The 20,906-nt window shown below is 38.2% G+C and overlaps 3 protein-coding genes and 1 pseudogene across 4 annotated transcripts; 3 read left to right on the top strand and 1 right to left on the bottom strand.

The window, feature by feature from the left end:
• LOC122658989 (pathogenesis-related protein 1A-like) lies at positions 1–564 on the bottom strand. Its single transcript, XM_043854157.1, has one exon. It carries the CDS (start codon positions 562–564, stop codon positions 1–3), a length of 564 nt encoding a protein of 187 aa, XP_043710092.1.
• A 1,908-nt stretch (positions 565–2,472) lies between these two features.
• On the top strand, positions 2,473–6,361 carry LOC122658988 (annotated as a pseudogene).
• A 5,329-nt stretch (positions 6,362–11,690) lies between these two features.
• On the top strand, positions 11,691–18,222 carry LOC122658937 (protein CROWDED NUCLEI 4-like). 2 transcript variants are annotated; one of them, XM_043854099.1, is made up of 8 exons: positions 11,691–12,016; positions 13,096–13,290; positions 13,399–13,652; positions 14,297–14,567; positions 14,666–14,749; positions 14,986–16,901; positions 17,065–17,332; positions 17,942–18,222. In XM_043854099.1, exons 1-8 carry the CDS (start codon positions 11,777–11,779, stop codon positions 17,945–17,947), a joined length of 3,234 nt encoding a protein of 1,077 aa, XP_043710034.1. In that variant the 5' UTR covers positions 11,691–11,776; the 3' UTR covers positions 17,948–18,222. The 2 variants fall into 2 exon arrangements, with proteins under 2 accessions (XP_043710034.1, XP_043710033.1); XM_043854098.1 differs by having other exon boundaries at positions 13,081–13,290.
• A 526-nt stretch (positions 18,223–18,748) lies between these two features.
• LOC122658987 (pathogenesis-related protein 1A-like) lies at positions 18,749–19,369 on the top strand. The gene has a single exon (XM_043854156.1). The coding sequence runs from the start codon at positions 18,749–18,751 to the stop codon at positions 19,367–19,369; it is 621 nt and encodes a 206-aa protein (XP_043710091.1).
• The last annotated feature ends 1,537 nt before the right edge of the window (positions 19,370–20,906 follow it).

Raw genomic sequence — 20,906 nt, 5'->3', positions numbered from 1 at the left:
TTAGTAAGGACGTTCTCCAATGTAATTGCCAGGAGGGTAATAGCTACAGACGGACAAGTAAGCATTGTCGGAGCATTTAACGGAGGCGCAGCCGAGTTGTTGGGAATTCTTCCACACAACCTGGGTATAGTGCCCGCACATCTTGCCATTAACGCAGGTGTTGGTGGCATAGTCGTAGTCGCTCTTCTCATCTACCCATGCCTTCACGGCAGCTGTGGCAGTCTCTAATTCGGCAGCGCCTGAGGCCCAGTAGAGGTTCTCCCCATATGGTCCCTGTGAGTGTACGAGTTGGCAATCCCCAGATCTCTGGTCGGCATATCTCTGTGCGTATTCTGCCACCGTCTCATTCCATGTCAAAGGGACTAAACCCAATGATGTACGTACTGCATTGTGCTCGTCCACCATTTCCTTGCCGAAGTTTGTCTCACTGTTTGTCTGGGTGTGTACTACAGGAGAAACATTATGTACTACACGGCCCTCGACCAGCACCAACGTCGTGCCACACAACATCAAGCCAATAGGTAGCAGCAATAGTTGAGGTAACGAAAGGGTCGAGGGAGCCATATATGATGTTCTTCAATTGTCTTTCACAATTAACTTCTGATCGATGAGTCTTTGATCCTCCCCACCAAATTCCACCATATTATATAGTTGCTGACAGTAACAAGAAGTTTCTTAAAGAGGAGGTCGCAGTGAGGAAGTTGCCAACGGCCAGTTACCACTAATTTTAGAGTACCATTTTTAAGATCAAAGTTGTTTTGTTGTTTCAGGTCCTTGATGCATGCCAGAAAGCAATCTTTATCCAGTGAACTGCTACGGTTTTTTTGGTTAAAAATAAACTTTATTCATTAAGGGCTGCGACTCTAAATATTGTCGCATCGAATCTGAATTGCCATCCACGTTACTTACAATCATACATGGATAATAAATATTAATATTATTCATCTTTCTTCTTTCTTTGAAACATGTAATTTTTGCTTTATTCCAAGAGAGATTAACAGTTTGACTAACTCTCATTCAAGAAGAGCTCTATTGGTGACGTGTTGGATACATGGTTCGCAATCTTGGATCGGATCGGCCGATATTGGCTAGATCAGATCGGTATCGGTTGAGACCGATCCCAAGATTTGACCAACATAAAAAGGTTTGACTGGATCGTTCCTTGGATTGGCTAACTCGGTTGGATCGGCCGATCTGATCCGATCCGATCCTTGAAAGATTCAATTGAATATTTTTTTATTTTTTCAAAGTTTTAAGCTTTTGTTTCATTTTTTATATTATCTTGATCGATACGAACCGATATTGACCGATCTAATCTGGATAATATCGGCCAATCCAATCCCAAGGTCAAAACACCCACCAACTTTGGCCGATACATGACCCGATCCATAAAAAAATGATTTTGAGGGTTTTTTGACCGATCCGAAAATGTTTTGGCAATGACCAATACCGAGTCCGATATCTGGATTCTGAACCTTGGTCGGATGTCATCTTCGATCCATAGTTGGTAGAGATATGTACTCTACACTCATGAGTTTTCACATCTATTAAATAAAATGTTGTTAAAAAAAAACTACTACCAATGACAGCCACATCAGCATACATAGAATAATTAAATAAAATAAAGGATAAAAAGTTCTTTGCACTGGGATGAGCAAAATGACCAGCCCAGCCTCCCATGAGGCCCATCCTATGCCAAATGTGCTCCCTGGCAGAATGTGCGCTCATAAAGTAATAAGTAAATTTTTTTTGGGAAAAAGAACTCTGTCCAGGAGTGTAGACTACGCCAGCACTCCCATGAGTCTATCTCTCTCCTCTCCATATGAAAAGACAGTTATACCCCCTTATTTTGTGGAGGAGAGAGATAGACACATGAGGGTGCTAGTGTATGGCACACTGCTGGATAGAAAACTACGGACTTAACTCCTCTCAGGTTCCCTGCCCGGTCAGGTTCAATTCGTAGGTTCCTCTCATAGGGGATCGAAAATGATGACCTCACCCCCTGCCCGAACACACTACCCAGGTGGGATGAGGTCGTCATTTCCGCCCTCCCTATGAGAGGAACCTACGAACCTGACCGAGTAGGGAACTTGAGAGGAGAAAAATTCGAAAACTACTCCTACTTCCCTTGGTTTTTTTTTTTTTTTTTTTACAAGGAATGAGAGAGAGTAACCCCGTGCACTAGCACAACTCCCAAGCAAAAAAAAAAAAGAGGAGCCATGCACGCTTTAGAGTTTGTTGTTTCCGTGGGAAACCGAAAATAAATACGTTACTTACGACCATAGGTTGAAGCAGAAAGGATTTGTTTCAGTTACATGACAGTTCCAAAACTATTTCTTCCAGATCCTTCTCTGAGTTCTGGCCGAAGCACGGACCCGTGGTGGTGGCTAATGGTAAAGACGTAAAGTGGTTGGTTTCAAGTCTTTTCCAAATTAATCTTAAGATAGGGTTTCTTTGAATCGAAGGGAAGGGATGGTGAATCCTCAGCAGGAAAGATGGGGGATCACTCTTGGTGGTACCAGTGGTAAACCTGGATCTCTTCCTGGGTCTAGGGTTTTAAATCCCACATCAAAAGAAAAGTCTAGGGTTTTAAATCCTACATCAAAAGAGAAGTCTAGGGTTTTAAATCTTTCCACTCCAGTTGCAAGAAATGGTGGCACTCCTCTCGCCGATGAAGCGATCCGCAAGCGTCTCCGTAAGGCTGGCTTCGACGAGGAATCCATCAAACGTAGAGATAAGGCAGCTCTCATTGCTTACATCGACATTCTTGAATCTGAGGTTCGTCTACTCCACGGATCCTTGTCTATTCTTCTTTGTCTTTCTTGATTGAAATTCTTTTTCTTGGTAATAGTTGTGTACGGTTTTGGCTTCAACTTTAAAGTTAAAGCTGAAGAACTAGAATGAAAGTCTGGCTGTCTGTCTGTCTTTCGACAAAAAAAGGGTAAAAATTCTTGTTTCTGGTACTGATGGAAAACATGTAAAAGTAAATCCAGAACGCATGTTCTTTCAACATTCAATTGTGATTAGGGATGTAAATGGATAACCGAAAATCTGGATTCGATCCGCATCCGTGTCCAGGGACATCCATATTCGTTTAGAGATATCTGGAAAAAAATCCGAATACTCCGATAAAAGTCCGTCCGAAAATAAATCTGAATACTTAATAATAAAAAATTAAGTAAATAATGATCTTGAGGGTTTTTGAAGATTCAACAGATTCTAGAACATGAGGAAAAGAGAATCATGATCTAAGAGATATGGATTGAGAGTGACTTGTATCCGGTAAGGGGAGGAAGGTCCGGGTTACACAAGGCAGAGATGTAAGCAGATGGTCGAAAAATCCAAATTCGATCGGCATCCAAATCCATTTAGAAGTATTCGTATTCGGCCAGGGAATATCCGGATTCGGTCACATCCAATCCATATCTGAGCCGAATCCAATCCGTTTACATCCCTAATTGTGATGCATTCCATCATATAACAACATCACTTCTGATTTTAATTCTCCTGTTGATTTGAAGTGTTGATTTAGGAGGCAGAAGTAATTTGTCATGATTTGTTGCTATAACTCAAGAAAGCTTCAGTTGTTCCTTCGTCTTTGTGTTAATTTCATTAACCAATTCCATTCTTCGGCTTTTGTGAACAATGTGATTTTAAGAGTCTCTGATTCGCTTTGTTCTGAAAGCCTCTATATATATATTTTTTGGGCTTAACATATTAGACTTAGATTAGAGCAATAGGTACAAGGCGATCATTGTTCATGTGGCTGAACTTAACCTTTTTCCTCTTAAAACTATCGAATATTGAAATTTTCTTTATCCCATTTTCTATTTTCAGTTTATTATTATCTTAACATGGTATTGGTGTTATGCTAATTTCCTGAACTACCCCAAAAATGCATGCTTCTGTCTACTTGTCCCCACATTTTTCATTCATTATCTGAGGTCTCAATGTATATTTCATTTGATTTTGTTCAGGTTTTTAACTATAAGTATCACAAGAATCTTGCCAAATTGATAGGAAAGGAATTGGCATCTAGGCAAGAAGAAATTAATGCTTCATTTGATAAATTAAAAATTAGTTATGACCGTGAACAAGCTGAACATTCAACTGCTTTAGCTGAAGCTAGGAAGCGAGAAGAGAGTTTGAAGAAGGCTTTGGGAGTCGAGAAAGAGTGTATAGCAAATGTAAGCTTTTGAGATAACCCTTCTTTTATGAAGCAATGCTTGTTTGGTCTGAAATGTGCTATGGTGTTACTGTTGTTAAGCCAGTTTTCTTCTATGACTAATCTGTAGATTGAGAAGACCTTATATGAGATGGGTATCGAATCTGCTGAAATGAAAATTGCAGCTGAGAGTAAAATGGCTGAAGCAGAGACTATGACAGAGCATGCTCAGAAAAAATATACTGAGGTGGAGACAAAGCTGCATTTTGCTGAATCTTTGCAAGCAGAGGCTAGTCGGTATCATTGCGATGCAGAAAGGAAACTCCAGGAAGTTGAAGCACGTGAAGATGAGCTTCATCGGCGTATGATGTCTTTTAATTCTGAGTATGTTCTCTCTCTCTCTCTCTCTTCTTTTTTGAACCATTGGTTTCTCTGCAGTTTGTGCTATTTTGATTTGTATTTTATTTGTTTATAGTCATTTTTATTATGACATGGACCTATCAGTGAGGAAGGATAAAAGAAAGGGCAAAACCTAAAATGCAGATTTTCTGAGCAATGTGAATCTTGCTGATATAAGGAACTTGAAAAGTTGTGTTTCTGGAATTTCTTCATTTGTGTCCTGGATTAAGATTCTTGTTAAATTATTATATTTTCTCTTGTAATCTAGTTATAGTTTTCAGGATACTTCAATGCAATTTCATTTTCATGTAATAATAATTTGTTAAACTTGGAGAGGGGGTTTTGTATATTATGTCAGGAGAGAATACGATTGTACTATTTGAAGGTCAATTTTTGCCATTATGGATTTTACATGTAATTCTTTGACAGATGAGCTCCTGATCTAGTTTTTATGACCATTAAGTTACTAATTTGAGCTCCAATTGTATCCATAAATGGTTATCACAATATCAGGTTAATTATTTTTACATACCTTTGGGTTCAAATTTCTTAGTCCTCTTTTAATTTTGGAGAATTAGTTAACTACCACTCAGTTGAGTTCCTAAAAAGTTGATATGCATTTATTGCTGTTTGCATCTTCATATGTGCTAGTTGTGATGCTAAAGAGAAGGAAATTAGTCTTGTTGAGAGGTAATTGTCATGTGAACGTACCAGAGTTTTGCCGCAAGGACAAGATCAATCACTTGAAGGTCAGTCCCTGCTGAGCCAAAGGGAAGAATATATCTTTGAAAGGTCTCAAGAATTAAATCGTCGTGAAAAGGAGATGGAATTGTTAAAAGAAAAAATTGAGAATAAATATAGTGCACTTGATGAGAAAAAATTCAATTTGGACTTGAAGGTGACTGCCCTTTTGAAAAGGGAGGAGGTGTGTCCCTTTGTGGTTTCTTTGTCCTGAGCACACTATTTTTTGGGTTACTGTTTTCAGGGTACAGGGTGTTAATTAATTACGCTTGGTGCTTACAGGCTGCCATTGAAAGGGAAGCAATATTCAGCAAGGAAGAGAAAGAGCTACTGATTCTACAGGAAGAGCTTGCAAGCAAGGAAAATGTGAGTCTTTCTTGTCAGATTCATACCATGTCTGGTTAAGTATGGTTGATTGAATTGAATTCAAATAGACCCTTACTTCAGTCTTGCTATCTTTTGTGTCAGGAACATTTCCCTCGTTGGTCCATTTCCTGCTTTACTGTTTTATGTAACTATTTAGTGGAGTATGGAAAAAACTTGTGAAAGGGTATATGCAATATTCTCTTTTTCTAAAGATTTGTTTTATGCTAAACCATGCAGGATGAGATTCAAAGACTCACAGTTAAAAATGAAATTGCTCTTAAGAAGAGGAAGTCTGACTTTGAAGTAGAGCTGGAAGTTAAACGCAAGAAAATGGAGGATGAGATTGAAACCAAGAGACGGGGTTATGAGTTGAGGGTGGTTGATCTTAATTAGAAGGAGGACCTAATCCAGGAGAAGGAGCATGATCTTGAGGTTCAGTTAAGAGTATTGATGGAGAAGGAGCAGGATGTGACAGAGAGATCAATATTGCTTGAGGAGAAAGAAAAAGGACTCATTGAAGCTGAAAAAGATACAGAATTGGAGAAGATAAGTTTGGAGAAAGAAAGAGAAGAGATCAGTAAGATGAGGTTAGACCTCCAAAAATCTATTGATTCACTGGAAAACAGAATGAAACGAGTTGAGCAAGCACATGAAAAATTAGGAGACAAGAAGTGCGAAAGAGAAGAATAAGAAACAGAGGCAACACAATTGTGCCATGGAGACCCCAAGGTAAGAAAAACGGACTAACTGTCTTTTTTGGTATCAAACGGACTAACTGTTTAATTTGTTGCCACCTCAGCGAAAACCTAATTTGCCTTTGTTTATCAGGTTTTAACCAAATTGACAAGAATGCCCCCACTAAAGTGTGCAGTGCACATTCTTTAAAACCTTTAGCGTACTTGACGCCTAATTTTTTATTAGGCCAAGGTTCTCCGAGTCTACAGTGGAGGCTATGCCCAGTTACATTCATTATTTTATTTATTTTTTTCTCTTCAAACAAACAATAACAAGAAGCTAAGGAAAAATAAAAGATGAAATATAAAAGATAAAAGTAAGAGGAAAGAGGCACAACCTTGCAAGTTAAGAGAATTCTAACTAAATGGGGTTTGTTATGCAGCTTTTTGCCCTTCAATAGGTTCTATCCGAAGTCATACTTGGTACAAGATCTAAACTATGCACGTTTTTTCTCATAACTCCTATGGTCATTTTAGGCCTCTACTTAGCTCTCTTAGCTTATTTAATTGGGATCATATTACTACTCATTATTGGGGCATCCCTAGGTTTCTGTTGAGCATGATCAAACGACTATCTTGGAGTTTGTCATTGATCGAAAAAGTTAAAATAAATAAATAAATTTAAATGTCTCTACGCGTAGGGTATACACAACCCAAAGGCACTTTTTCCTTTTTAATTTTGGCCTAATTCTAAGAATTGGCCTTCCGAATTGGAGCCAAAACACGTATCTCATGATGTCAATTCTAATTCTTAACCAAAAAAATTAAAAAAAAAAATTAGAACTAAAACCAAATATGCTCTCTGTATTTACCTTTCCCCCTATTATCATTAGCCTCCTTAGTATTGTCCAAAATCTACTTTTGTGTCAATTGGCTGAAATTTAAGCGCATGGTAAAGGTTGATGTGAGTGCATATAAAAAAAGGTAAAAGATTTGTTCAATGCTAGCTTAATTTCAAAATAGCATCTCGACACCCCTCATAAGACTCTCAGATTACAATAGCACCGCCCCTGTAAAATGTCTAATATACCTCCTATTTTTAGTGTTTTTCAATAATATCCCTCCAAGTCTCCAAAGCATAAAACTACACGCCTTTCATGTAACAGTCCCTCTCCCATAAAAAAATAAATTGACAGACGTTTAAGGTTTATCCTCAAGGTAGATACCAATCGATCCAACATGATTGCGATGCAGTCATCCATGTGAAACAAACAATCACATCTTTTTTTTTAATGCACTTTCGTCAGAGTCGCTTGGTTTTGAAGTTCAATATCTTTGTTGACCTCTCAGCATGGTAGAATGAATTTGTATCAGGACCACATTTCGTTTCCAAGCAAGAGGAGATCAGAGGAAGTCCTTAGCTTAAGTTTTTTCTTGTGTTGGTACCTTAATTAGGACGGCCAGAAATGATCTAATTGTATGAAAATAAATTGTGTCTCCAATTGAAGTTTTTCAAGCTGGCTCATTGATCCTATGAGGAATTTTGGGAGGCTCAGGAATCTTCTCCTCCCCCGAATGTTCTTCCTTAGCATTGGGTTCCGCCAGTAGCAAGAATTTGTAAAATTAATTGTGATGCAACTTTTGAAGAAGATTCATCTCAAGGAGGTCTGAGGATAATAGCTCGATCTTCTTTGGGTGCTTAGATCCTAGCAATGTCAATTCTATCCGATTAGACTTACTGCCGGCAATCCAAGGCAACATTGAAAGGATTCAAGTTGAACCGGGCTGCACGGTGAAGGAAAATTTCTACCATAATTGACGATACAAATCATGAATTCAAATGCATTTCTAAATTGGAGTCTAAGTTGTAATTTAGAGAATTTTATAGAAGTGACAAAAATAAGAATTAGAATCGGATCCAAATGTGCCCATAATAGGTTATATGATTGAGTTTCGCAATGACCAAAATACTTGGTGGCCTATCCATCAAATGATTAGTATTCCATATCGGGCCAACAATCCAAATCTAGATGTGTTCACAAGCGAGATGTATATTAGTCACACCTGCAGTTAAATTATTTTCAATAAATGGTTAGATAAATAAAACCTGGATTTTTTAGATATTTAGTTGTTTTTATCCTTCGAGAATGCGAAATCGACCTAGAATGCATATCAAACACAACTTTAAATTGGTAGAAAAAGAGATATATATACTTGCTTATCTCTTCTAGGCTTATAACATGTGATATTATTATGTACACATGAAGCAGAATACACCCCAAGTTCTGAATACACCCATGTATAGGTGACATTTAGACAGCCCTTTTATATTTTACTTAAATGCAAGGAACTTGATTGGGACCACGATCAAACTGACCTTCTCCTCTTCTTTTGAATACTCAGAGCAACAAAATCGTGCACATCTCGGCCAAACTCAGAACACATCCATGGCACACTGAAGACCATGATCGAATAGAATAGGCCGTGAGAGGAAAATCCAATTCTTGCTTTCTTCAAGACTGCAAGTTATTTGTCAAGTTTTATAAGAACATGGTGAGAGGCTATTGAAGCAAGAGAAAGCTAAAGCCGGAAAAAGAAGACAGCATCGCGGCTGTGCAAGCAAAGTCTACTCGAAGCCCCCAGTGAATCTTTCTGCTGTTGCTGCTTCACGGTGAAACATGCATCACAGGATCTCATAGAGATTATAAAAAATATGCACTGTGTGTTGAAGTTCACTGCGACTATTGAAGATAAGGTGTTCGATACTTTGTCAAGCTGAGCATATGCGCTCCTGACCTGCTACTTTGCTTGTTTTGCTCTACCTATGAATTAAAGGTTCGGGCGCGGGCTGGTTTCTTGAACGAAACCTCTTTTGGTCGTTGTCATTGGTCTAGTTTCTTGTCTGAAATCCTTTCTTAGTTTTACATAGTTTGCATCATCTGGTTTCTCGATAGAAACCCTTCTCCGCCATTTGTGCGTGTTTTTCTCCGCCGTTTGTGCATGTACTACTTCTCTTCTCCTTTTTGCTCCGTTCACCATCATCCTTGGAATCGTCGGTGACGATACCGACGATGCCAACGACAATGACGATGAGTCCACCCCTTTTTTTCATGGTTCATCACCGCCCCGCCTTATTTGTTTTCTTTGTTTGTCTGTTTGTAGGTGTTGCTGACCCAGGTGCTGGTGGCACTAAGTTTATCGTCGACTCAGAAATTCCAGCTGCCGTTCAACCTTCACCATACCTCTCATGTTGCTGAACGAATCTCCACTCGCTGATCTAGCAGATCCTTGCAGATTTGTTCGAAAGTAGGCTGTGGCAACGTTTCAGATGGTTTTTTAACTGTCTACCGAAGCTCCACTAGTCGATCCAGCAGAACTTTGTCTCTCTAGCAAGTCTGTTTGAAAGTAGACTGTGGCAGCGTAGCGACATGCATGGGAAGTCTGGTCTTTTTGGTCTGTTCGGCACGTATGGCCCCCCCTCTATTGGCACGTATGTGCATGCGCTTATCTTTGGCTGTGTCTACAACTTTTTCTCTAGGGATATGGTTGTAATCCATCCCCTACTCTGGATGATCCAGTCAATGGCATGTGAGACCTGGTCAATTTCCACTCCTTGGTTTTGGATACCGTATATCCATAGCTTGTGTTTATCATGTTCTCTATCTATCTTATGTATTTTGTTTTTCTTTGTTTGGTGTTGGACGCACATGAATGAATAGCCTTCTTTTCTACCCAAAAAAAGAAGAAGCAGAATACACCCATTGGTTTAGGTATGATGTGACACTACACTAATCATGTTGTCTAGCTTGATCTCCACAGATATACTTGGAAATATATTGAGAGAGGCCAATACTATACCCCCTCCCAAAAATTAAAAAAAAATGAAAGAATTTGGGAGAATAAAAGAAAATAAACCATCCCGGATTCTTTGATGGGAACACCAATAAATTCCTTCTCAAGTTTTGCCAAAGACATTATGTAATATTAGCTGTTAACATAAAGTTTTCTCATATTCATGTACTTCCTCTTAAATGCTCTTCTGTTTCTTTTATTTTAAGGGATCTATATTGTAGCACAGAGTATCATACTTTATGGGATTCAGCCTTAATTTTGAACTTAAAAGAACCTCCTATGGAAAATATATTTTGATGGCGACTGGTCTCTTGCACCATTGAAAAACAATATCATGTACCAAAAATATCAAAAAAAATTTTGATTCTCTTGGAATTGCCTACTAGTTTCTTGTACGTCCTACTCCTCCATCAATTCACTTGATCTGCTCTTGAAACTGTTTACTAGTTTCTTAGTATAATTCATGTGCTTTTTATTAATTTTTATAATGAAATAATATTAGTATGATTGTGATTAGATATTGACTAATCCGTGGTGAATTAGTTAGTTCGTGGGGAAGGTAGTTTTTATTTCATGGGTTTTTTTTTATTATTTCTAATTTATATAGAGTCTTTATAAATTTAGTTTACGTTTTATGAATTTACAAAGCACAGTGTTAAAAAAAGCTATATTTTGTTCCCATTTTTAATTTTGGGTGCATCTTATTGGCGATAACGGGCTTATCCCCCGTTATTTTATTCTCAAAAGGTATTTAATGAATATTTAATATGAAATAAAAAAAAAAATTTAAAAATTTGAAAATCATTCAATGCAGATAATGGGTAAAAAAAAATAAGATTACAATTTTGTTGGAACCAAGAAAATTACATATGGACCTGCCATTTAATGGAGCACCCCATGTGTTTGGGCACAGCCTATGCCCCGGCATAGAGAACATTTGGCCATAAAGATTACACGACAAAGATTTCAGATCCTGGCATCCAGCTGAAGCTCAAGGTTTTCGCACGGCCTATTCACACTTCTTATTTTATTACACTAACCTCGAAATCAAAGATTCTGATCCAAGGGTTTTTGTTCAGCATCCGCATATTTCGCTGTAGACCAGTTGTAGCCGTAGTAACACTGGTCAGTGGTCACAGGCTCACAGCCAACAAAAACGAAAAAGGCGGTTTTTTGTGGTTTGTTTTGTCATTTCAGTGTATCATTTGCTTCCTTCTTTAAACCCTTTCGCGAGAGAAAGCATTCGAAGGAGCTGGCTCTACTGTGAATGCTGGATTCCGTTGTTTCCGTGGGGAAAATAAAAACGATTTCACTTGCAGAAAGGATTTATTTGAGTCACTATTTCTTCGTGATCATTCTCTGAGTTCTGGCCAAAAAGCATGGCCCCGTGGGGGCTAATAGTAAAGACGTAAAGTGCTTTCAACTCTTTTCAACTTCCACTCCCAAAAGAGGAAGAAAGAGAGAAAAAGAAAAAAAAATAAAAATAAAGAGAGAAGTATAGCGGAAGACCGAAGCTGAAGAAAGAGTGAAAGAGCGAAATTAATTCTAAGCTAGGGTTTCTTTGAATCGAAGGATAAGGATGGTGAGTCCTCAGCAGGAAAGACTGGGGATCAATCTTGGTGGTGCCAGTGGTAAAACTGGATCTCTTCCTGGCTCTAGGGTTTTAGATCTTTCCACTCCAGTTGCAAGAAATGGCGGCACTCCTCTCGCCGATGAAGCGATCTGCAAGCGTCTCCGGGAGGCTGGCTTCGACGAGGAATCCATCAAACGTAGGGATAAGGCATCTCTCATTGCTTACATCGCCATTCTCGAAGCTGAGGTTCGTCTACTCCATGCATCCTTCTCTATTCTCCTTTGTCTTTCTCGGTTGAAATTCATTTTCTTGGTCATAGTTGTGTACGCTTTGGATTCAACTTTAAAGTTAAAGCTGAAGAACTAGAGTGAAAATCTCTCTTTCGGCAAAAAAAGCTAAAAATTCTTGTTTGTGATATTGAAGGAAAACATGTAAAAGAAAATTCCGATTTCAGAACGCATGTTCCCTTAACACTCAATCGTGATGCATTCCGTCATATAACAACGGGACTATCACAACAGTCAACAGCACTTCTGATTTTAATTCTCCTTTGAAAGTGTTGATAGACTAATCAGATGTTAGGAGGCGGACACAATTCGTCAATGATTTGTAACTATAACTCAAGAAAGCTTTAGTTGTTCCTTCGTCTTTGTGTTAGTTTTCATTAACTAATTCCATTCTTGAACCTTTGTGAACGGTATGATTTTAAGAGTTTCTGATTCACTTTGTTCTGAAAGCCTCTTTATATATATTTTGGGCTTAACGTATTGGAATTTTATTAGACCAATAGCTATAAGGCGATCATTGTTCATGTAGCTGAACTAGGGTTTTTAAATCAGGAATCGGTGATGGAGTCAATTCCGATTCAGACTGGAATTGGCCAGAATTGGTCCAAAAAAATCTTTGAATCGCCTGAAACGGTAGAAATCATGGGAATTTTGGCTTGAAGATTTCGATTCAGAACGGAAAATTTTGGAATCGGTCCCGGCCGATTCCCTATCCGATTCACTGATTTTTTAAACCCTGGGATGAACTGAATCTTTTTCATCTTAAAACTATCCAGTATTGAGATGTTCTTTACCCCACTTTCTATTTTTAGTTTATTAGTATCCGAAAATCAGATCCTTCTAGCTACTGAATATTGGTACCGTTATATTGAACTGCCATCTAAATCTTAACTACTGAACATGGTATTGGTGTTATGCTACTTTCCAGAACTACCCTAAAAATGCATGCTTTTGTCTCCTTGTCCCCACATTCTTCATTCATTAACTGAGGTCACAATGTATATTGCATTTCATTTTGTTCAGGTTTTTAACTATCAGCATCACATGGGTCTTCTCATATTGGAAAGAAAGGAATGGGCGTCTAAGTATGAGAAAATTAAAGCTTCAGCAGATGAAGCTGAAATTAATTATAAACGTGAACAAGCTGCACGTTCAACTGCTTTAGCTGAAGCTAGGAAACGAGAAGAGAGTTTGAAGAAGGCTTTAGGAGTTGAGAAAGAGTGTATAGTAAATGTAAGCTTGTGAGATGACCCTTCTTTTATGAAGCAATGCTTGTTTGGTCTGAAATGTGCTATGGTGTTACTGTTGTTTAGCCAGTTTTCTTCTATGGCTATTATGTAGATTGAGAGGACCTTACATGAAATACGTGCCGAATCTGCTGAAATGAAAATTGCAGCTGAGAATAAGATGACTGAAGCAGAGAGTATGACAGAGCATGCTCAGAAAAAGTATACTGAGGTGGAGACAAAGCTGCATTTTGCTGAATCTTTGCAAGCAGAGGCTAGGCAGTATCATCGTGATGCCGAAAGGAAACTCCAGGAAGTTGAAGCACGTGAAGATGAGCTTTGTCGGCATAGGATATCATTTAATTCTGAGTATGTTCTTTCTCTTCTTCTTTGAACGATTGTTTTCTCTGCAGTTTGTGCTATTTTGATCTGTATTCTATTTGTTTAAAGTCATTTTTATTATGGCCTGGACCCGTCAGTGCGGAAGGATAAAAGAAAGGGCAAAACCTAAAATGCGGATTTTGTGAGCAATGTGAATCTAGCTGATGTATGTGTCTGGAACTTTTTCATATGTGTCCTGGATTAAGATTCTTGTTAAATGAGTATGTTTTATCTTATTATCTAGTTGTAGTCTTCAGGATTCTTCATTGCAATTTCATTTTCATGGAATGATAAGTTGTTAAACTTGGAGAGGCATTATTTGCATTATGTCAGGAAAGAATATGTTTGCACTATTTGAATGTTAAATTTTGCCATTATGGATTTTACATGTAGTTCTTTGACAGATGAGCTCCTGATCTGGCTTTTATGACCATTAAGCAACTAAATTGAGCACCAATTGTATCCATAAATGGTTATCACAAATTCATGTCAATTATTTATACATAGTTTTTTGGTTCAAATGTCTTAGTGTTTATTTAATTTTGGAGAAATAGTTGAACTAACTACCACTCTGTTGAGTTCCTGAAAAGTTGATATGCATTTATTGCTGTTGGCATCTTCATATGTACTAGTTGTGATGCTAAAGAGAAGGAAATTAGTCTTGAGAGGCAATTGTTATGTGAGCGTCAGAGAGTTTTGCAGCAAGGACAATATGGATTACTTGAAGGTCAGGCCCTGCTGAGCCAAAGGGAAGAATATATCTTTCAAAGGTCTCAAGAATTAAATCGTTGTGAAAAGGAGATGGAGGTCTTAAAAGAAAAAAATGAGAACAAATATAGGGCCCTTAATGAGGAAAAATTCAATTTGGACTTGAAGATGACTACCCTTTTGAAAAGGGAGGAGGTGTGTCCCTTTGTGCTTTCTTTGTTCTGAGCACACTACTTTATGTGTTACTGTTTTCAGGGTACAGGGTGTTAATTAATTACTCTTGGTCCTCACAGGCTGCCATTGAAAGGGAAGCACTACTCAACAACAAAGAGAACGAGCTACTGATACTACAAGAAAAGCTTGCAAGCAAGGAATATGTGAGTCTTGCTTGTCAGATTTATACCATATCTGGTTAAATATTGTTGATTGAATTGAATTCAAATGGACCTTTACTTTAGTCTTGCTATTTTTTTCGTCTGGAACTTTTTCCTCTTTGGTCCATGTGCTGCTTTACTGTTTTATGTAACTATTTGTCGGAGTGTGGAAAAAACTTGTTAAGGATATATGCAATATTTTCTTTTTCTAAAGATTTCTTTTATGCTGCACCATGCAGGATGAGATTCAAAGACTCACAGTTAAAAATGAAATTGCTCTTAAGAAGAGGAAGTCTGACTTTGAAGTAGAGCTGGAAGTAAAGCGCAAGAAAATGGAGGATGAGATTGAAACCAAGAGACGGGGTTATGAGTTGAGGGTGGGTGATCTTAATCAGAAGGAGGACCTAATCCAGGAGAAGGAGCATGATCTTGAGGTTCAGTTAAGAGTATTGATGGAGAAGGAGCAGGATGTGACAGAGAGATCAATATTACTTGAGGAGAAAGAAAAAGGACTCATTGAAGCTGAAAAAGATACAGAATTGGAGAAGATACGTTTGGAGAAAGAAAGAGAAGAGATCAATAAGATGAGGTTAGACCTCCAAAAATCTATTGATTCACTGGAAAATAGTAGGAAACAAGTTGAGCAAGAACATGAAAAATTAGAAGCCAAGAACTATGAAAGAGAAGAGTTACTGGTCCTGGAGATGAAACTTAAAGAAGAAATTGATAGTATCAGGGCTCAGAAGCTTCAGCTGATGAGTGAAGCAGATGAATTGAAAGCAGAGAAGGCAAAGTTTGAAACTGAGTGGGAGCTGATTGAAGAAAAAAGGGAAGAAATACGGAAAGAAGCTGAACAAGTTGCTGAGGAGAGAAAAGTAATTTCCAAGTTGCTCAAAGAAAAACGTGGCAGCCTAAAATTGGAGAAGGATGCATTTCAGGATCAATTAAAAAATGACGTGGAATCCCTTTCACGTGAGCGGGATGCCTTCATTAAAGAAATGGAGCGTGAGCATTTAGAGTGGTTTAGCAAGACTCAGCAAGAGCGGGCGGATTTTCTACTTGACATTGAGATGCGGAAGAAGGAACTGGAAAGTTGTATTGATAAGAGAAGGGAGGAAATAGAAAATTACTTAAGAGAGGAGAAGGAAGCATTTGACCAAGAAAAAGCTGGAGAACTTCGTCATATCAGTTCTCTGAAAGAAACGGTCACCAAAGAATGGGAAGATGTTGCTTTGGAAATGAAAAGACTTGATCATGAAAGAAAAGAGATCAACCTGGATCGGGAGCGAAGGGAAAAGGAATGGGCTGAGATCAATCATGCCATTGAAGAACTGCAGACACAAAGGGGAAAACTGAAGAAGCAGCGGGAATTATTGCATGCTGATAGAGAAGTAATTCATATCCAAATCCAACGTCTTAAAAAGTTGGAGGATTTGAAAATTGAACCAGAAAATGTTGTATCCGAGACACAACAAGGTGAACCTAAGTATAGCAGAAGAAGGTTTCCTGCCAAGAAATGCTTAAATCCACCAGGTACTTTACAGGTTGCTGAGCAAAAATCCCATCTATCAAAAGAAGCTATTTGTGATACCTCTGAACTAGAGTTGCTTTCTAAGCATGGAGCACAAAATGATTCACCTCCTAGCTCTAGCCCCCTGTCATGGCTCAAACGATGTGCTGAATTGATATTCAGACAGACTCCTGAAAAACCTGCAGTGAAGCATGGAGAAAGGGTTTTTGTATCTAAGTTTGAGGATGCAAATTTGAAGTTGCTAGAGAGCAAGTATTCCCAAAATATAAAGAAGATTTTGTCGACACAGTTGGTGAATATTGAGGACCTGAAATCCAAAGAAAATGATCGTATAGAAAAGAAGATGAACAGTACACAATCTGCAGCATGTGTTCTTAAAGAACCAAAAGTGATACACAAATTGGTGGCCGTTGGTAAGGATGGTGGAGGCCCACATAATTTGGCATCTGAACGTGGAACAGATTCAGCTGAAAATTTTGTTGACTCGGTTTGTGAAGAGGACCAACTGGCTGGAAAAAAACGACCTCAAAGTGCTTCCTCATGTGAACATTTTGATGGAGAATTAAGGCAAATGGAGAATAATAAGAAACAGAGGCAACACAATTGTGCCACAGAGACCCCATGGTTAGAGACACAGACTAACTGTTTCAGTGCTTGTCCTGCATTGTCTGCTTAATATGTTGCAATGAATTTGTTACCAAGAATGATAGTTTTATAGTGCATGCATTCTTAAGCTCTTTATGATATTTGATTTTGTGCATCGTTAATTATTTATTTATTTTGTCAGGGCAACCTCAACACCATCACTCTCTCCAGATGAAAATAATGACATTGAGATTTCAGCAGAACAGGTGAAGGATGTCTGTAAGTTATCTTTGGAGGATCAAGTACCAGAATTAGAAGAGGATAATCTTCAGAGTGGAGGACCAGACAAAAATGCTAATTCTCACTGGGTAGGGAATGGTTTCTCATCTTGTGGCTTGAAGACACTAAAAAAGGTACATGAAGAGACAGTGTTGGAGGCTGACAAAGAACTAACAAGGCAGCATAATCTGGTAAGCTTAAACTTTAATGTAATGCTGGCTATAATAGCTATAATCAAGATTTTAATTTTTTTCCAAATTTATATTTCAGCTAGATGAAACGAAATCAAAATCTGTGTGGTTTTGGCTGATCTAAATCTGGATATTTTGAATATCTTGGATTTTGTAATTCAGGTCAAAATTTCGACAAGACTATTTCATGCCAAAGTACTCTCTAGTGCCCCTGTACATATTTTTCTTTTTCTTTATTTTTGCCTTATGCGATCACTATGTGTTTGATATGTTATTTATTTTGTTTGTATTGCATTATGTACATTATATGATTGTTCAGTTAGTCTTTATTATTGTCTAGATTATAACATTTTTAATTGAGTTTTTATATGTATTGACATTATTCATAATTCAATTAATATCTAAGATATAAAGCCATTTCATTACGTTTAAAAAAAATACATGTCACTGCCGTTCTCATCAGTTCTTTGCTACTCATGATGTCACAACTTTATTACTTCTCCCAGGTACTTGAAGTAGGGGTATTGGTAGCTATTCTTCTTCTTCTTTTCATGCCATGTTATTTTCTTTCTCTTGTTTTGGAATTTTATGTATATTTCTTTTTTGCAGTCATGAAGTTACGAGGAGCAGTCGCATGCTTAATGTTCATGTTAAATCAAAGCCAGAAAATGGTCGGAAAAGTTGATAAAATAAATGAAGATTTGGCAGGAAAAGATTATTAATAAGCTTGTGAAACTTGATCAGTAAAAGCTACGTACATTGTATCTGGAGGTTAGGTATGTGAATATGAATGAATGGTGCTGCTGAGAATTAACAGATTGGTGCCAGCGCTTTTTTCCTACGGTAGATTCTGTGATATTTTAAGCATTGGGAAGCGTTGGCTGCTTATTTGACAATTTTTGTTTGGTCATTGGTGTGCTGTGCAACGCCAAGGATAGCGTATGAATTCGTGGCAGCTGTCAATTATATATAAATCTGTAAATGCTTTTTTGTCTATTTTGTGTTGAAATTTTCCTGTATTGAGATATTTGTTAGTGTTTAATGGTGAAAGCAAAAAAACTTTTACTTGTGTTTTAATAGAGTTACAACCCTTAATGAATAAAGTTTATGTTTAACAAAGAAAACCATAACAGTTAATTAAAGTGACTGGATAAAGATTACAAACTGGCATGTGTCAACGACTTGAAGTTGAAACAAACAGAACAATTTTGATTTAAAAATAGCAATCTAAACTTAGTGGTAACTGGTTGGAATTTCCTCACTACAACCTCTTCTTTAAGAAACTTCTTGTTTATCGGGGTAACTATATAATAAGATGGAAGTTGGTGGGAGGGACAGATCGAGAAGACTCATCAGAAGGAAGGAAGGAAGGAAGGAAGGTAATTAATTGTGAAAAACAATTGAAGAACATCATATATGGCTCCCTCGACCCTTTCTTTACCTAAACTATTGCTGCTAGCTATTGGCTTGATGTTGTGTGGTACCACGTTGGTGCTGGTGGAGGGCCGTATTCCTCTTTTAGAAGATGGCCATACACACTTCGGGGCCCGTGTTCCTTCTGTAGTACACAATATTTCTCCTGTAGTACACACCCAGGGCCAGACAAACAGTCTGACGAAGTTCGGCAAAGAAATGGTGGACCAGCACAATGTAGTTCGTAAGTCATTGGGGTTAGGGCCTTTGACATGGAATGAGACGGTGGCAGAATACGCACAGAGATATGCGGATCAGAGATCTGGGGATTGCCAACTCGTACACTCACAAGGACCATATGGGGAGAACCTCTACTGGGCCTCAGGCGCTGCTGAGTTAGAGACTGCCGCAGCTGCCGTGAAGGCATGGGTAGATGAGAAGAGCGACTACGACTATGCCACCAACACTTGCGTCAATGGCAAGATGTGCGGGCACTACACCCAGGTTGTGTGGAAGAACTCCCAACAACTCGGCTGTGCCTCCGTCAAATGCTCCGACAATGCTTACTTGTCCGTCTGTAGTTATTACCCTCCTGGGAATTACGTTGGAGAACGCCCTTACTAAAGAGATACAGTTACTTATTATCTCTTCTAGGCTTATAGAATGTGATATTATTGTGTACACATGAAGCAGAATTCACCCATTGGTTTAGGTATATATGGTGTGACACCTGCAGTTATCATGTTGTCTTCATCTCCACAGATAATACCAGAATGTATACAACTGACGAGGCTGCTTGTTGGTCTAATTTGCCACTAGCAGTTTTGCTTCTTAGCCTTCTGGTTTAATTACCTTAATCAATCCTTTAATTTTTTCAATCTCGTGATCTTCTTGATTCTTTTGAAAGTACAACACACTGCTAGTGGGGATGAACAATCTGCCCGGAAAATTAATGAAGATAAGATCGATCAGGACTTCAATTAGCCATGTTGATTCACTGTGATTATTCATTTTTCCATCCCAATTAGGGTAAAATACACGTACCCCCCATAATGCACCTAATATTCCTCATGCCCCCCTAAGGTTCTGACAAGTCCACACCCACCCGGCTACCCGCTCAAAATTCTATGTACCACCCCCACTTTACCCCCACTAAAGCCATTTGAGTCCACACCGTTAATTTTAGGCTTTAAATGCTAATAATTTTTTTTTATTGATCAAACTATCCTTTTTTTCTTTCTTTTTTAAAATTTGAAAAGACCTAATTGCCCTAACTTATTTGTTTATAATTTGAAAAGACCTTTTTACCCCCACTATTTCCCCCTTTCTTCAACCTTACGATATGAGCAACAAACCAGCGGTGAACTGGTTCTGCTTCAGGAGATGGAACTCCCTTGATTCACCCCCTTTGAAATCCTACCTCCTTTCAAGGTAGGATTTCAGGCCACAGTACCTGACCTTAAAACCTCTTGGAAATAACCAATAGCAGTCCCGAATAATCAAATGTGAGTGCCATGCAACACGTACTGCCAATCTTTCTGCTTATAATGCTCATGTGACCACTGATTAACCTCCATGGAAATGTGATGAAGTTGCAGGAGTATAATAAGATTTTTTTTAAAAAAAATTTGATTGTGATGGGAAATGATTCAGCTAGAATATTTAATCTCTATTGACACCTACACTTTTTGCCAATTATATGTATATTTTTTCTATTATATTCGATCAATTTGTATAATATCAGCTTCTTTTTGGAATCGACGTTGAATTGGAATATGTTTGGACATATATAAATACTATTCTATTTAAAGGGTATCAAGTTGAATAGTGGTGGAAAAAGATGAGCTCTTGATTGGCAGTTGACCAATAAAAACAAATATATTAATACAAAAAAAAATTGAAAAGAAATGTAATGACCTTTTAAGATGGGAAATTGATTTGGCCTTTGATGGTTTGGCTGCACGTAGCCATCAATGCTTGACTTTGCTACAATTATATATCTATCCATCCATAATTTATCCATAGGAGAATGTTCTTTGTGCCGTAGCGCAGGCTGTGTCTAGGCATACGACTGCCACTCAGGGGTAGAGTGATCATTGTACCCATCCCCATGTGCCTGGGTGTAGCTTGTGCTGCGGCACAGAGAACAACACCCCTTTAT

Source organism: Telopea speciosissima, chromosome 4 (assembly GCF_018873765.1).
Source record: "Telopea speciosissima isolate NSW1024214 ecotype Mountain lineage chromosome 4, Tspe_v1, whole genome shotgun sequence".
Classification (NCBI taxonomy): domain Eukaryota; kingdom Viridiplantae; phylum Streptophyta; class Magnoliopsida; order Proteales; family Proteaceae; genus Telopea; species Telopea speciosissima.
This window is presented reverse-complemented; position numbering and strand designations above follow the sequence as displayed.